This window comes from Ceratina calcarata, unplaced genomic scaffold (assembly GCF_001652005.2).
Source record: "Ceratina calcarata isolate Rehan_Ccalc_2016 unplaced genomic scaffold, ASM165200v1 scaffold43, whole genome shotgun sequence".
Classification (NCBI taxonomy): domain Eukaryota; kingdom Metazoa; phylum Arthropoda; class Insecta; order Hymenoptera; family Apidae; genus Ceratina; species Ceratina calcarata.
In genome coordinates, this window is record NW_017166721.1 from 591,640 (window position 1) to 608,198 (window position 16,559).

At 36.5% G+C, this 16,559-nt stretch overlaps 5 protein-coding genes across 6 annotated transcripts in view; 2 read left to right on the forward strand and 3 right to left on the reverse strand.

Annotated features, from left to right (window-relative positions):
* Positions 1-312, reverse strand: part of LOC108626814 (uncharacterized) — a 12,600-nt gene extending 12,288 nt beyond the window's left edge. Inside the window, exon 1 of the mRNA XM_018027696.2 lies at positions 81-312. Within this exon, the coding sequence (XP_017883185.1) occupies positions 81-183 (103 nt within the window). The 5' untranslated portion in view covers positions 184-312. The remainder of the gene's footprint in view (positions 1-80) is intronic.
* Positions 313-2,451: 2,139 nt separating this feature from the next.
* LOC108626826 (activator of 90 kDa heat shock protein ATPase homolog 1) lies at positions 2,452-5,506 on the reverse strand. Its single transcript, XM_018027725.2, has 9 exons — positions 5,265-5,506; positions 4,577-4,709; positions 4,330-4,409; positions 3,996-4,189; positions 3,703-3,823; positions 3,519-3,601; positions 3,268-3,408; positions 2,961-3,196; positions 2,452-2,838 (listed from the first exon to the last, which is right to left on the reverse strand). Exons 2-9 carry the CDS (start codon positions 4,654-4,656, stop codon positions 2,754-2,756), a joined length of 1,020 nt encoding a protein of 339 aa, XP_017883214.1. The 5' UTR covers positions 4,657-4,709; positions 5,265-5,506; the 3' UTR covers positions 2,452-2,753.
* A 230-nt stretch (positions 5,507-5,736) lies between these two features.
* LOC108626825 (leucine-rich repeat-containing protein 7) lies at positions 5,737-8,373 on the forward strand. Its single transcript, XM_026815114.1, has 6 exons — positions 5,737-5,976; positions 6,119-6,157; positions 6,292-7,565; positions 7,681-7,862; positions 7,930-8,054; positions 8,143-8,373. The coding sequence occupies exons 1-6, from the start codon at positions 5,970-5,972 to the stop codon at positions 8,322-8,324; spliced, it is 1,809 nt and encodes a 602-aa protein (XP_026670915.1). The 5' UTR covers positions 5,737-5,969; the 3' UTR covers positions 8,325-8,373.
* Positions 8,178-10,596, reverse strand: LOC108626827 (uncharacterized). Of its 2 annotated transcripts, XM_026815116.1 has the most exons (5): positions 9,250-10,596; positions 8,867-9,159; positions 8,642-8,799; positions 8,454-8,570; positions 8,178-8,343 (listed from the first exon to the last, which is right to left on the reverse strand). In XM_026815116.1, exons 2-5 carry the CDS (start codon positions 9,095-9,097, stop codon positions 8,334-8,336), a joined length of 516 nt encoding a protein of 171 aa, XP_026670917.1. In that variant the 5' UTR covers positions 9,098-9,159; positions 9,250-10,596; the 3' UTR covers positions 8,178-8,333. The 2 variants fall into 2 exon arrangements, with proteins under 2 accessions (XP_026670917.1, XP_017883215.1); XM_018027726.2 differs by having other exon boundaries at positions 8,867-10,596.
* Setx (probable helicase senataxin) lies at positions 10,182-16,515 on the forward strand. Its single transcript, XM_018027716.2, has 8 exons — positions 10,182-10,272; positions 10,365-10,478; positions 10,557-10,703; positions 10,917-11,115; positions 11,183-15,473; positions 15,547-15,757; positions 15,824-15,958; positions 16,352-16,515. The coding sequence occupies exons 1-8, from the start codon at positions 10,189-10,191 to the stop codon at positions 16,373-16,375; spliced, it is 5,205 nt and encodes a 1,734-aa protein (XP_017883205.1). The 5' UTR covers positions 10,182-10,188; the 3' UTR covers positions 16,376-16,515.
* Positions 16,516-16,559: the final 44 nt, after the last annotated feature.

Genomic DNA, 16,559 nt, shown 5'->3' on the forward strand with positions numbered 1-16,559 from the left:
GATATAAATATTAATAAAAAACAAGAGGATGTGTCAACGAAAAGGAAGAAGAATTAACAATTAATGAATGAGTTACTTACGTTTCGCTTGCGATACATCGGCGAGGATGATGAGGACCATCAAGCCGCAGATGATTAAGCGCTTCGAGGAAAGCGGGAGAACGGAAGTCTTGTAGTCCCTCATCGTGCGGAAGCTTGTACCTCTCCTTCAGTGATTGGGTGTTGGAATGGACCAAAAGAGACCGATGTTACCTCACCGAGCAGGTGGTTCTGAATGAACGAAGCCGAGCGTTTTGCGGGAATAGAAACCAGATTCGCGCAGAACGTCGACGGCGCAGTACGCAGACCCGGGGGGAGTCGTTTATGGGTACACGCGTGCAATAACGGACACGCATACAACGAATGACGCGTGCACTCTCGTGAATGCGGGTTGATAAAATTGTTTGAAAGATAGCCAAGTTATTTGGGAGATGTTTAACTCTTACCGGTGTAGATACACGCGCAATTATATTCTACACAATGTGTGAGTGTGTAGAGCTTGTAACTTCAACGATGGAACCTGTTGGAAAAGGTGACGGAAGTTTGAGTACTTCTGAACTTCTCAACTGGATCGAGTTTTAGTTTAATTCTTGTTGCACGTTTCGTGGTTGCATTGTCCACGTTACATTGTCTTGCGCTTGTTTTATCAGTGCTATTCCCTGAAAGCTATTTTACAAGGATTTAAAACTGTAAAGCTTATCAATTTGTTTTATATCGATAAAATCTTATTTGAACGTAAGGTGATAGCTTCTACTTTATTTAATGGGTAAGGAGCTTTCCCTGCCGAGTTTTAAAGTATCAACTACTATGTCTGTCGATCACTTTCTCTGCACGGTTCTACGAGTTTTTTAAAGCACGTCAAAACTGCAGCGATCTGCAACGTCAGATATAATTTTCATATTGTTATCACGGTGTACTTTATCGTCAATGACAAAAAATGTAAAGTGCGCAACTGATTATCAATCTTGGTATCTATTTTATATAAATTCATGTATTATACAACGTGGGGACAGATTCAAACGGGCGAGAACGAATAAAATTTGTATTTGCATACGCACCCTCTCCATTTGCCTTGTTTGCGAAATAAAAACAGTATCACCCACCATGACGTTCAAGTCAGTTGAAAAAAAAAATCTGCATTTCAAATGGGCGCAATATTTTTTTAGGTATCGTACATAAATATTAACGATACAATTTTTTATACGTATTTTTTTTTTTTATATTTCATAAATATTAACGACAGAATTTTTGTTATCCTACCGTTTGGATTGCACGAAGACAGGATTTATGTTTATAATAAAAGAGTCGAGAGAAGCTTTACCGATGTCTTAAAAACTTTAATTGAATTAACATAGGATCCGGTCTTATATGCAAATGAGAAATGAAAGAGATAAATCCTCAAGTTAGTAAATCACAATAGTCGGGCCTCCAAAGTTTAAATAAGCGGGATCGAGATGCGCGTTTCGGCGCACGCAAAAGTTTCTCGGTTCATTATAGTTTCTCCGTTCGATCGAAACTTTAATCATACATGCAGAAAGTAATCCTCATTGTTCCTGTTATACGCCATTCGCAACGAGTGCCCTTTAAACGGGCGAAAAGGAATTTTATTACAAGACATATGGCACGTTCTCATAGTTTATTAGATAGATCCTTAGTTTATCAGTCGCATTCGTAATCAGAAAAAAATAATTACTGATGAACCGATTTGTTAAAAAAACAGAGAAAGTGCTGCGCACTGTGCCATTAATTGTTTTTGGGTAAAAAAAATCGTAACTTTCGGAGTTTAAGTAGTGCGATCAAGCATGTCTGGCGTGTCGGATCGTATAGTGATACGTACTACTGCCTCCGAGAGTTTGCTATAGAGTGAGGGCACAATAGTGTGAAGCAATATGTGTCTTTCTCTAACTTACCAGGTAATAGGATATGTCTAACAAGGAGAGCATGTCGCATTGAGCTCTATTGGCTCTTCGGTTTCTTTCGTAAGAGCGTGGTCTCATAGCGCGAAATGTGGTTTCTGAACCGAACTACTTCGTTCTTTATTATTAAATAAAAAGTTAAAGTTTGGTAATAGAATACTTTATTCATTCCATGTACCAATTTCAAAATTTCGTGGATCGTGACCGATCAACGCTTCAGGAACCACGAACACGAACCACCGGAAAATTTTGGTGAAGGTTGAGAAACGATGTTAAAAAAATTCAACTTTATTCAAAATTCATAGAATTTAAGATTATGAAATCGAAAAAGATCGATAAACGTTTCATACCCTGTTCTCTACCATATTTCAAGAATACATATTTATATAATAGTTTTTAGGACTTATACGAGCATAATTAATTTTCAATTTTTATTATTTGAAAAGAGACAATATTACGAAGGCACGGGCCAACAGATTGAAAATAGAAACCCAGAGTTGAAGTATGGGCATGATTTATTTGACATATACAGCCATTAATACAGTTTTAAGTAACGTCACAAAGTCCCGCCCACATAATGCAATGTACTGAATAAGAGAAATGGGGGAGAGGAGAGTTGGGCGTCTGAGAGAAAAAAATGAGAAGATTTTAACTAGTGTCCAGAGAAAAGACATCTTGTATTCACTGATTATTATGCGTCTTGTAAGAGTCATGCGAGGCAGCTTACAACAATACACATTTTAATTATATCTCTACTTATCGGTAAGCAAGTGACATTCGAGAAACAAACATACGTCGATCACATAAAATAACCGAATCCGAATGTACGTTTTATAGCGTCCCAGTAATACCTTTCCCAATTTTCTCTCGTGGATTCTTCCTCACTGCAAACAAACATACAATTTGCATTGATTCCTTTTCCTTCGCTTCTGAATATTATATAAAATTCGCAAATACCATGCGTCGTGCGATTCTTAATTAAACGTGAGACTGAGATTTCTCTTACCTAACTGGTACTCCTATTTGTAATAAATTGACTTCTGTGTGATCGCTCTTCTCAGAAATATCGATAGTAACGTCGCTAAAGTGACCAGCAGGCCATTGTTTGCAACGCCATCGTTGAGTAATTTTAGTCGGTGTGATTTCCACAAATTCACCTAGAATATTGCCACCGAACAGCTCGAACTTTCCTGCTTTCCTCAAGTCGAGTTTTACCGGTCCTTTCGTAAACGCTTGAACCATCTATAATTGATAACATCCGCCTAATTAACTTGTACTAACAAATTTACTACGTAAAAAGTGAGCAATCTTACCTCGATCGAGGTAAAAACATTATAAAATTCCTCAGCCCTACATTGGAATCTTTGTTGTTGCTTAATCGTCGTCGTCGAAATCTTACATCCTACTTCCTTTTTACTAGTACTATTCGATGATACTACTGAATTCATTTGCATCTACAACAATTAATTATTAATCATTATAATTACAAAAATCAGAGTCTGTTAAAGGATTATTTAAAAGTACTTCGACGCAACAAAATACAAACAAGTAATTTTATACTTACTTTCGCATTGAATCCAGAAGTGATATTTGATATAGTTTCTTTCACGTTATCTTTCTTAGGCAGAATCATCCCAACAGTAAATTCTAAAAACAAAACATAAGTCCAGTATATCTATATTTCTTGCACGTTTTACTTCCTTCTATAAAAGTTCTCAGTCTAATTATGTATATTAACGTCGACACACCTTCTTTTAAAGAGGACACGTATGTTTTCAATTTCTCCCTAATAAATTCTTTTCCCTTCGTATGTAGAAAATGTTTTATAGCCTCGCCCTCGTCAGTGCTATCCTTCAGGGTAAATTCAATCTAGAAACAAGAAACGAAACAGGACTATTTTATTATTAAATTTTAAGATTGTGTTCCTCCGCATTTCGTTAACGTTGCTATAGAGATATTTGTGGTGCTTGAACGAATGTACTGGAATTGAGAGGACATTGGCTACGTACATATTAAATATCTATGGACTTGAAATACTTACATCTACCTCAGAAATATCATTTTCCTCGGACATATTCGGAATGTTTATTTTACCCTCGATCTTCTTGTCAGACTTTTTATTAGACACCCACTTGAGTACGATATTCCATTCATAGAAGAAAATTAATTTACCTTTTCTATTGTTTACCATTGCCTCACCTTCGCATTTTTCTACTTCCATTACTGTACAAGAAACTGCAAATACATGAAGACCATTAGGATAAAAGGAATTTTTAAGTCCAGTATCTGGCTCCATTATTTTTAATTCGCTTCATTTCGAAGCTTTGATCGTATCCATAAATATACAGTTGTAACTACGAAGAAAGTATACTAACTTCCATTTCCTTCCATCTTCATATTTGTAAATAAATCCTTAATTTTCTCCAGGGACCAGGCACAGGCATTTTTCTCAGTCCTTGAAAAATACAATCGTACACCATTATTTAAAATTTGATGATTCTTACTATCTTGGATAATTCAATAAATTTATCTCTCCTATCATTTAATCAAAATGATGAATTAAAACTTGTGTCGTATCCGGAGGGTGCATTTTTAATTTAAAGAAAAAGGTTCTATGTGTACCAGTGCCAGTTATTCACATTAGTGGCATCGGGTCTCTCCTCGACGATCCACCTTGGATCTCCTTCACCCCATTTAGCCATTTTTTACAAATTAAATAGTATAACACGGTCGAAGTTAAATACTGAAATTGATTCTGAAACATAAAGATGTATGTTTTTTCATAAAAACAGGCAAAAAGAAAGATAACAAGTTGGAGAAAAATATGAAATAATATTTAAAGGTTTAGTAATAAAATGATAGAGTTAATCCATTATAAGAACACGATATATGTACATACAAGGATAGGTTCAGTTTTAGCACGTGTTATCAGAAATAATAAATTCATAAAGAAATTTATTTCATTTAAGGATCGACATATTCAATTCAAATGATTTATTTCGTGAACAAGATAATTACGTATTCCTGAACGAAACTAGGGCAATTTCGATCATTTCAAAAACGTTAGTTCCTTTCGATACATAAAAACTTAAATAAATTGATCATACATTCCAGTGAAGTAGTAGTACAAATAAAAACGATAAAACCGTGTTGTGATCTCAGGATGATCTCAAGAATGCGAGTAAAACGAAATCTAACCTACTATTCCATCAAAGTCATCGTTCGTTAGCACGTGAGACACATAATGAAACGAGCATTACGTATTTCATCGTTTTACATTATTAAATAACAGCGAAACCGAGTCACTTACCGAAGTTTTCAAAAAGTCTCCCTTTAAAAAAAGAGGATCTTCCTAGTCACTTTTTATTCATATAGTTACGATTCAATTTGAATTGAATCCTTGTTCAATGTACAGCACATAGTTCTCTTTAAATAAATCGCTTCTGGAAAATTCGTATCACGTTGCACGTATGTAAAAATGTTTGCGAACACATATAAATAATACGAAGCGAAGACCGTTCAATGTTCAATGTTCTCACGCGGAACTCCAACTCCAACTCCAACTCGAAATTACTAAGGAAACTTGTTACGGTAGAATCTTTCTAGAAATTTCCCGAATGTGTTAAATTGGCCTATATAGATGAGAAACGCGGATGCTTCATTTAAACATCTAACTAATAATCACGTTATTTATATATTTATGTAGAATGACACTCGTAAGAAAATAATCAGAAAATTTATTGAAATACAATGGGTACTAAGTATACTGAAACAATCGGATATTATTAATTTGATTAAAACCATTCTGATAATCATTAAATTAATCCTAATCCGACATGTATACACAAATTCGCCCTCGAATTCCTCTATGACATTATTTTCCCGTCAAACGCGATAATATATTCGAATTGACAATTATCTGATTAGGTTGTCTATACACATGTACTGATATATATAGTTACCACTTGCCGAAGTGACATTTCTCTTGCTCCATTAGGATGTAAATAAAGGGAAAATGTTAGGTACTATCCAAAATTCAAGTAGGCTATTAAGAACGAAAAGTTAGTTAGATCATAAGCCAGAACCTTGTATTTTCTTTTTAATTTTGTGATTATTTCGTTGAATAAATTAACTGAAATTTAATTGTAAATTCTGTGTTGAAAGTTAAACGCAAAAGACTCCTGGACGAAACAATGCAAGAAGGTTTGTAATTTATACACATTTCATTTACATATTTAATCCAATACATTTAATTAATTCAATGTATTTAATAATGCACGATTAACGTAAATAAAAATCCTCAATTTGGTAAAACGATAAGAAACAATGATCTTCAGGTATTGACAATGCAAAGGATCTGAGTGCCGCATACCAAGAAGTGGACAAAGAGGAAGAGAGCCTGCAGAATGGAGAACTAACAGAAGCCTTATTTTCGCCACGAAAGTGCTTGACCCACAGATTCACTGAAAACGTTTCAAAATTGGTAGACTTGAATCTGTCTGGCTGCAAGCTGAGATTCTTGCCAGAATCCTTTGCAATGCTCCACTTATTAAGCTATTTGAACTTGGACGATAATTGTTTCAATCATCTACCACTTGTCGTTTGCGAATTGACCAATTTGATGAAATTATGGCTACAGAGAAATTTCATCAAGGATATCGCAAACAATTTTGGTAATCTAACAAAGTTGAAAGTTTTATTTTTGACCAAGAATCGTTTGGGAAACCTTCCTACTTCATGTTCCAACTTAAACAACCTCGAGATCCTTTGTCTGCGCAACAATTTGTTTACAAAAATTCCGGAGTGCGTGACGAATGGTATGAAACGACTGAAGAATTTAGATCTCTCAGGAAATAGGATCTTGGATCTGGATGTTCAACCAGCAAGCATTCAAATTACTTCCTTTCACGCTAACGGTGGCAATCACAATACATCGTTTCCAATGTGGATACTCTCATCGAAATACAAACACTTGGATACCGTCTCGTTGAACAAAATCAGCTTCAAACTTTCGAATTCGTGTTTGCCAACCGAAGTGTCTTACGTGAGGAAATTATCGATGAAATGGTGCAATTTCACGGAAGATGAAATGGAGAAAATAATCTCAAGAATGGTACAGCTGGAGGAATTGACAATCGAGAATACCAAGATCAGCGTTAGAAGCGGTTTAGACAATTTGCCGTTGACAACCAAAAGAAATCGATTGAGCCTTAAACAAGTAACCGTGTCATGCACAGGACTAAGGACGATACCGGAATATATAAACGAATTCGAGAATCTGTCCAGTTTAGACCTGGATAACAATAATATTTACAGCTTACCAGAAGAACTTTGTTGCTTGCACAATTTAGTCTATCTGACGATCGATAACAATTACTTGACAACTCTTCCCAAGAATGTCGGCGATTTAACTTCGTTAAAGGAATTGAAATTACGTCACAACCATTTGGAAGAGCTTCCGGAAAGCATCAGGTTCTTAAAAGCGTTGGAGTATCTGGACTTGTACGACAACGATTTGGAGCAAATACCGGAAGCTATCTGCGAGCTGACCGCTTTGATAGGATTAGATCTCGACCAGAATTATTTCTCCATCGATGACGATTATTTCTGGGTAAGGAACTAACTGAGGATAATTCGTTCAACGTTTATGGAATTTAAACTTCCGCGTAAATTCGCATTCCACACTCGAGATTCTACTTGTATATGAAAGAGACGATTGATGTCAGCGTGGTAGGACAGTGTGCTACGAACTTATGAGAGACGCCTTGAGGAGAAGCAGGCCTGACGATGTCCATTATGGTTTCGAATCTCTCTATGGTCCAAAGATATATGCAGAAGAGACAAGATCACCGTCGAGTTTGTACACATTTAGTTACGAGGAGAAATACGACGACTATTCGACTGTTTTGTAAGCCCTTTTCTATCGATTCGATATTCCGCAACGCACATATATAAAAATTGACGATCGTCCATAGATCGGAAGCGGAACCAGAACCAGAATCAGAACCGGAACCGGAACCGGAAACGGAACCAGAAACCATTTACCAAGAGAACGAGAACTGGGACTCTGAGGACTCGACCGACGATTTCGATCCTTACGGTATGGCTAAAGCTTTGCTTTCATTCAATGCTATACATACTCATATATATATTGCACCGAATTTAATTGTCGGATCTTATTTTCGCAGAGATAAAGGAGCCGAAGAAATGCAGTTACTCGCCATTCACCTTTTACAAACCGTTTCAACAAGTTTATTGCCCCAGTGAGTTTCACGAGATTTCTGTGATAACACGCGTCATCCAAATGCTTCAGAACGGAACTCTGGATCGCTCGTTGGAATACGAGGAAGGCCAATTCGAAGATCCTTAGAGGCTTGAATCATTGGCACCTAAGTACAAATAAATATAATATTAGACAACGTTGTATTCTTTATCTTCGTTCATGATTTACACATAATTAATTATAAATAGAATCTGTGATTGTTTTATATGTACATACATAGACTGAACAAAATTTTTGTTTGACTCCTTTTCTTTCTTGTGAAGTTCCCTTTGGCGTTCCTTTTCTTCCAGCTGTAAACATAGTGTATCAGTTTGTCCCTTAGTGCGATGATACCTATGGTAGAAGGAGAGATTAAAAGTAAATTAAGTAAACATGGAAATTGTTTTAAGAGTACGAAAGCTAACCGGTGATATTCTGGCTGTGCGAATTTCATTAAAATGTTCATCAACTTCCATGTGCCCTCAATATCATGGACTGGTACTAAACGGTAGGTTTGCAACACGTGTCCTAGTCCTTCCTCTACTGTTAAAGTTCCATATACTTTAAACACGTCGTACCTTTTCTGAAAAGTCAGTTTCCTCATGTAATCAAAACGAGCAACAGGAGAGAACATAATTATCCGTATTTACCCATATTGGGCAGAATACATCAGCATCGTCCGAGATTTTGACATATATATCTGTAACGTTTAAGTTTTTGAAACTAACAGGAAATTGACATGTATTTCCTGGAGTTAAAGATACGAGCTTGCCAAAGGCCTCGCTCTTGGATAGAAATCTTCCGAACGTTTGAATCTTCTTAACCCTATCTGTTTCGTAGTCGTCTTGAGAAATATATTTCGGAATATCTTCAACTAACATTGGTATATAAGGAAGGTTCTCAAACGATATGTTCTTCCGCGATGCTAAGGAACTTTTCCAATCTGTAGATCGATCCGTCTCACACATTTTTGAACGTGCCGAACGTCAATAACATGAAGAACAATTCAACCAAGTGAAATTGAACTACTCACGATTTGAATAGTGGTAAACTCGTAAGGATAGAGGTAACGGTCGACTTGTCTTTTTAAATCAACCGAATTATCCTACTACAATCTGATATGGGATCAAAAAAAGGGACGATCACTATCCTATGATCATTAGCATTTAACCGGCGGTGGTTTCATTAATTTTGTTTTGTTCGCTCCTGTTGCTTATTTTCATTCAGTTTGTGATTGTACGGAATTTATGGCTTGACGATTCGGATTCAGAGATTCCTGACTATATCCACGTTTTGGTTTCCTATTTCGTCTTCAATTCTAACTTTCTGTAGTGCATTATCGGTTTTTAAGATATCTAGCCTAAAGTTTTGCGTACGTCTTCCCGCCTAAATATAATCCCGGAAGTTCAAATCAGATTGAAAAATGTTGGATCTACGGCGTGCACTGTTTTGAAAGACCTGCGTTTTAAATTTATTACGATAATTTCAAGTACACATATAAATAGCAAAATTAAATCAGATCGTAAAAAGGAATCTTTCATTTTTCTCGTGGGAAATTATCGAATTCTGAGAATTGTTACAATAATGGTGTTATGCCGTATGTGTTATTATTTCATCCCTTGGCTCTACGCAGTATCTGAGTAACCTGCAGTTGCAGCGATTGAATAGACCTTGTCGTTTTATCAGCTCAGTAGCTCACCAACCAACTTTGGAATATATAGCATATATGTTTGTAATTGCAATCATCACAATTCAAAAAGGCGGTAAACGTTAAGATTTTAAGATTTGATTCAAAAAATGCTTACATCGAGGTTTGGTGTAATTTAAGAATAGGTATAGTAGATAACTCACGCTGATGTCAGCAAGATACGGGAGTGTCGGAAGTTACATTTATGAAATGCATTCGTCGCGACTGCGAGGTTAACAAAAACAATCGTAAGATATCTACCAACAAACCAATAATTCTTGAAAAATGACTTCGGACACCAACTGGCTATTCGTGTTGAAGCGTGTTAACATGCCAGGTGAACACACATTGGATAAAGTTGACCATGCAGTAAGTATAATGCGTAATTTTTCGATTTCTTATCAGTTGTGTTTTCAATAATTTACTGATTTAAAACAAATTTACTTCTTGTCTTGTTCCAGTATACATGTGGCAGAGCCAAAACTAGTCAGATAATGTGTATTAGCTTGGAAGTGTCCAGACACCATTGTATCTTTTTCCGCAAAAAGAATGAAGTGTATGTAACAGATTTAAAGGTACAGATTATTATTTAATATAATTAACTTATGCTGATATCATAACAGTTACTCTTAATAAACATCCATTTTGTTTAGAGCTCAAATGGTTTATATATAAATGGCATTCGCCAAGAACCTTCGGAAATGATTAAATTATATCCTAATGAGATTATTGGTATTGGTTGTTCAGAATTAGTGAATATAGACGAGTCTATGTTCGTTTTTAAATTAACTGTCATCCCGGTAAGATTTATTAATTATGATCACCTTCTGTCAGTTATTTTCTGATGAAAATTCAGACACATCATATATTATCATTTTGAATACTTAGTGTATAGTTAGTAATAAAAAGCATGAACGGAAGAATGTATGACTAACTATAGGATTAGATAAATCCTGTTCCCAGGCTGATAAGGCGAGAATACAATAAAATATGTATATACATTATCATTTTAGCAATCACCAGATAGTACAAACATCCGCAACAGTATTGATCTTCCAGATACTACATTAATCGTTGAAAATTCAAATAATGATAACTCTAATGGAATAATTAAACGCAAAAGAGTACAGAATTGTAATGCAATAATTCTTCCTCCTAAAATTCCAAGGTTGGCACAGACAAATACTATTCTGGAAAATGTACCCATAGAAGGTATTACGTTTTATTTGAGTTTAATTTCATCAACATAAACAATGTCAAACAGGTTTTTGAATTTCAGTCGAGAGTGATAAAGATGAAAATAGTCTTGTTGATAGCGATGTTGAAATACTCCATACTTCGTTGAATAATAGTGCACTGATTCAAACCAGTGAAAGTCTTAGTAAACCAACGAACAAAACGAGTATATCTAACTTAAGTAAAAACCAACGTCTGGACGCTACTGAATCAAGTAACAACAATCGAGAAACAAACCCTGATCCACCACCAGTAGATAATAGGAAGAAATTAGTTAAGTTACTTGCTTCACACACAAAACGCTTATCTGTGCCGAGTGCGTACGAACGCGTACCGAGTGTTCTAAATGGAAATGATAAGGAAGGAGAAATTTATATTTTTGATGAAGCTAGACAGAAATCGGTTGCGCAGATTCAGGAGCCCTCCAAATATAATTTAGTGCATAGTGACAATGTAGAACGTCAGGTAAAAGTGAATAAGAACTGCGATTTAACATCCGGTGCAATAGAGGCGAATAACATGAAGAGTATAAAACATAATGTAAAGAGTGTAAACAGATGCAGTGGACAAAGTAATGTAAGTGGGACCGAGAAACCCAATGACGAAGAAACTGTCTCTGTTACTAAAGATTATGATACAATACATTCACAACTGCCATCGACCTTCGTACGTAACGAAGAAGTATTTATAAAACAAGAAAATGAATTGCAGTTAACGGACAATGACAAAAATAAAATTTTGTCGCCGATAAAGTTGAAGCAGGTTCAACCGGTAATTAGAACAACATTTTCCGAGAATGATGTAGTCAATTTGAGCGACAGCGAGGACGATATTTTCCCGTGCTCTCAATTGTTCGATGTCGGATATGGTATGGACGTATCGATAAAAAATGAACTTGAGGAGGAGCCCACGGAAGCGGAAAACGAAAGGCTTACTGCCAGTATGCACGATGACTTAAATTCAGTTATTTCGCTATCAGATAGCGAGGATGAAAATAATAACGCTTGGTTAAGAAGATTGTCCCAAAGTCAAAAACTGGAGGATGAAACTGATGTAAGAAAGGTAGATGATATAAAAACAGAAGTGACTGTTGTTGAGCCGGTTGTCAAATCTTCATCAGCTACCGCTAGGAACGAAGAGACAAATGAAAAGGAAATCACGCATGAAAGAAAAACCGCAGGTCCATTGAAAATGGAGAGTGTTTTAAATCAAGTATTATTGCCACTTCTTCGTCTCGAAAGAATAGACATTCCAGATAATCGCTCCTATAAACTTACAGAGGATATTAAAAAACATTCCGCAGAAACTGATAATTTACAAAAGAAAGATGCGGAAGAAAAAATAATGAATAAAACGGGAGTAATATCATCGAAGAAGAAAGAACTGCTTAGAAAAAAAGTGTCGGAAATCGAAGCCCCGCATTTGCCACCTAAAAGAAGTCGGAACTGTAACAAAGTCATAGAAGGTCTTGAAAGGTCCGAGAGATATTCCAAGCTTGCATCGACTTCTAAGGAACAAAAGGAAGAGCAAAGAAGGTTGGAAAAATTAGAAAGAAGAGAACATGCAAAGGAAGAGAAGTATCGTAAACAACGTCATAAATGGGCTGATTGTTTGCCTCCTCATCGATTAGGTTCAACACAAAAACTCAAATTTCTTTCAAGAGAAGAAAAAGAAGCATTGTCGAATGACAGAAAGGAAAAATTGAAGAAAATTGCAATTATGGAGAAGCGATTATCTTTAGAGGAGAATCAAGAGAAAAAACGACCTGTTTCTAAACCTAAAGCTAAGATGACTGCCAAAAGTAGAAATGATTTTCTTGTCGAAGAAACGATCTCCGCAATCAAACCGGAGGATCTATTAAAATTATCTAAACCCTTGTCCAGTGAGATATTACCGAAAGGTGTCCCGTCGAACGATCAAAATTCGAGCAAGTCAATAAAAAATCCAGAAGCCTCTACAGAAGCATTGACCCAACTACAAAACAAACGAACACTTAATAATATTTGTAATTTAGGGAGAATTCCAAAGAAATCGAATATGAATATAGAGAACGATGGAGCTGCACTAAATGAAAATAGACCTGAGAAAACGATTGAACCGAAAGATACCGGATTAAAAGATAAATCGAGCGGTGAGTTAACGAAGGCTGACAGAAAAGAACGTTCAGTACCTCCGGGAACGAATACGCAGCTACCAATCAAGAAATCAAAGAAACGAGTAACTTTTTCTGAGGTCCTTAAAACTGTACGAGAGTACGAGATCGATGAAACAAATGTCCTAAAAAGGCTGGTAGGAAAAGATGCGCCTATGCCTCGAGATAAGGTGGTGAATACTCCTGTACACTCAAATTCATTGTACGACGAATTCTTGTTACGTATCTTCTTTTGGAGCCCTGTGTGGCTAGAGGAACAAAAACGTTTAAAGACTACTCCGCCAGTTATTAACGTAGACAAAGAATTAAACCAAATGTTGACAAGCTATAGAGCTTACGAGGAATATTATCGGACCATAACTCCGCTTCTGTTGATAGAAATTTGGTGTGGTATCACGAAAGAGTATCAAAGCGAGCAAATTTGCAGGCGCACATTCGTATGCTCCATAGTCGAGAACTCTGTATCCAGGGTTACGCTCTCGCACAATATATGCTTTACATCGTTGATGATCGCGTTGCTGGTTTCGAAAGAAGATATGCGCTTGACGACTCATCCTGTTTATGGAGATCTCGTTATGATCGAATATGCTTACAATCACGAGAAAAAAGGACAATCGTTTCACAGAGTGTTCGGGTTCGTCACCCAAGTTGATTCGAGGCCATTAACAAGTCAGACGCGGTTCAACAAAGCTTTGTTACAACACGAGAAAAATGCTCATGCGCTGAACACGTACACAGTACTGACGAGACCACTCACGAATAATATTCTCGTTAATCGATTTATACGATTGAGAACCGTGAGTTACTTGCGTTCTACTTTACGAATGGTCAAAGCTTTACAATATCTTCCCAATTCGCCGTTAATGAACCAGATCCTAAGTCCGAAACTAGATATGTACAAATTACCAGACGTTATTAGCGCAGAGCCATTGGTCACCGAAGATAAATTGAATCAAAAGCAGATGGAAGCCGTTGTCAAGATAACTCAAGCTGTAGTTCAGAAGGAAAGCAAATTATGTCTTATTCATGGTCCACCGGGTACAGGAAAATCCAGGGTAATTGTAAATATAATTATGCAAATATTATATGGAAGCAATAGATATACAACGAGCGTCGGAAACCCTTTTAAAATACTAGTTTGCGCTCCAACGAATGCCGCAATTGATGAGATCGTTTTAAGATTATTAGATATTAGATCTAACATAAAGCAGAAGGGAAAGATGAAACCATTCAGAATGGTTCGCATCGGTCGTGCGGAAACGATGCATCCTTTAGTAAAAGATATTTCGGTTAGCACGTTGGCAGACCGAGATTTAAGAAAAACAGCGACTACTTCGAACAATGTTTCGCCGCAAAGCGTGCAGGACGAGAAAGCACTTTTAGAGTTGAAAATAAATACTATTAAATGCCAGCTGACCTCCATTAGCATAGACGAAACTTATAAACGGAATCTCAACATGAAATTAGAGGACATAGTTGCGAGATATGATTCACTGGTAAAGCCTAGATTGCATATGTCCGCAGAAGAACACAGGAGATTGCACCGAAGCGCGGAAAACAGGCTTCTTGAATACGCGAATATAATAACGTGCACGCTCACGTCCTGCTGTACTAATCAAATGGAAACGATCTTCGGTACTAATAAGAATAAGATATCTGTGTGCATCGTGGATGAGGCGACTCAGAGTTCTGAGCCCGAAACTCTGATTCCGTTAATGCTGGGTGTTAACACAATGATTCTAGTCGGCGATCCTGACCAATTACCCGCTACCATAATAAGTCCGGAAGCGAAAAAATTCGGATTGGGTCGGTCCCTTTTCTCTCGCGTACAAAGTGCCTTCGACGTGTATCCGGACAATCCGGTAATCATGTTGAACACTCAGTATCGTATGCAGCCTGACATTTGTTGTTGGCCAAACAAATTCTTTTACGGCGGCAAACTGGTGAACGGAGTGGAATGCGATGACAAGTTTCCGTTTTATTCGTATCGCATATTGGATTTGAAAACGAATCAAAACAATGACAATTTCTCCAACGATAATGAAGCAGACTTTATAGCTAACGTTATTTATAGCATGCTAACGTCAACGAATTTAGAGAAATGGAATTCGTGCATATCCTGTGGTATATTAACGCCATACAATAATCAAAAAGTTGTTATACAGACAAAAATTAAGCAGAAGTAAGTTGCATAGGATACGATACAAATTATATTGTTCAAGTGTATGATTTTACATTGGTTTTGATTATCGTAGAATATCTTCGTTGTCAGAAGTCATTAAGAAGAAAATAAAAATTGAAATAAACACTGTGGATGGTTTTCAAGGCCAAGAACGAGATATAATACTCATGTCATGTGTACGAAGTCAGAAGATCGGCTTCTTATCAGACAAGCAGAGGCTTTGCGTCGCCCTTACTAGAGCGAAACACTGTTTAATAATATGTGGCAACTTCAATGTCTTCAAGGTAAGATTAGAACTTTGCCAGAAATTATAAACCTTTAGTTATATACACTATTCCTATTGATTCCAGAGAGATGACATGTGGAGTTCGTTATTATCCAACGCGAAATCACGGAAAATGTATTTTAAAGTTAATGCGAAAGCAGAACCACCTGAAATCCGATCGTACATCGTTAGACATATTCCAGAGCCTTATGATAGCAGAGTAAGAGTATGACAATGAAATAGTTATCTACCTATCTGCAGTCCATTAATGAATTCGTTTACTTGTTAATAGCATTTGTATATTTATAAACATCAGTCTATCATCATCACGTGCTTTTCCTATTGTGTAATAAAGTTTTTATAATATAAATAGTGTTTTGAGAATAACAACCTGTGTAATGATATGTACGTATTTGTGTTATATCTGTAATAATATGTACGTATATATATTTACATGTGCCTCGTTTATATTATTAAATTCGTTTAAATATTTCGAAAAATATGAGAATAAATAGATTTTTAGCCATAACATTCGCCGGTATTTAATTCAGAGTCGGTGTTTGTATTTAAGATCGCTTTGAGCATCTGCTTAAATTCCTGTTTCTTGTACAAGACAGGGACTGGAAATATCGGATAGACAGGGATAGCAAATGCAACGACTCCATGACGAGACGGCTGAAAAGGATTTTTAGTTCGGTTTCGGACAGAGCAATGCAGGAGAGACAAGGGTGACGCAAAGCCTCTTGACTCGAAGTTTCTCAGTTCCTCTGTACATACGAGGCCTCAAAGATCAATTCGGAGTTGGCCCGTCGTTCCTGTAT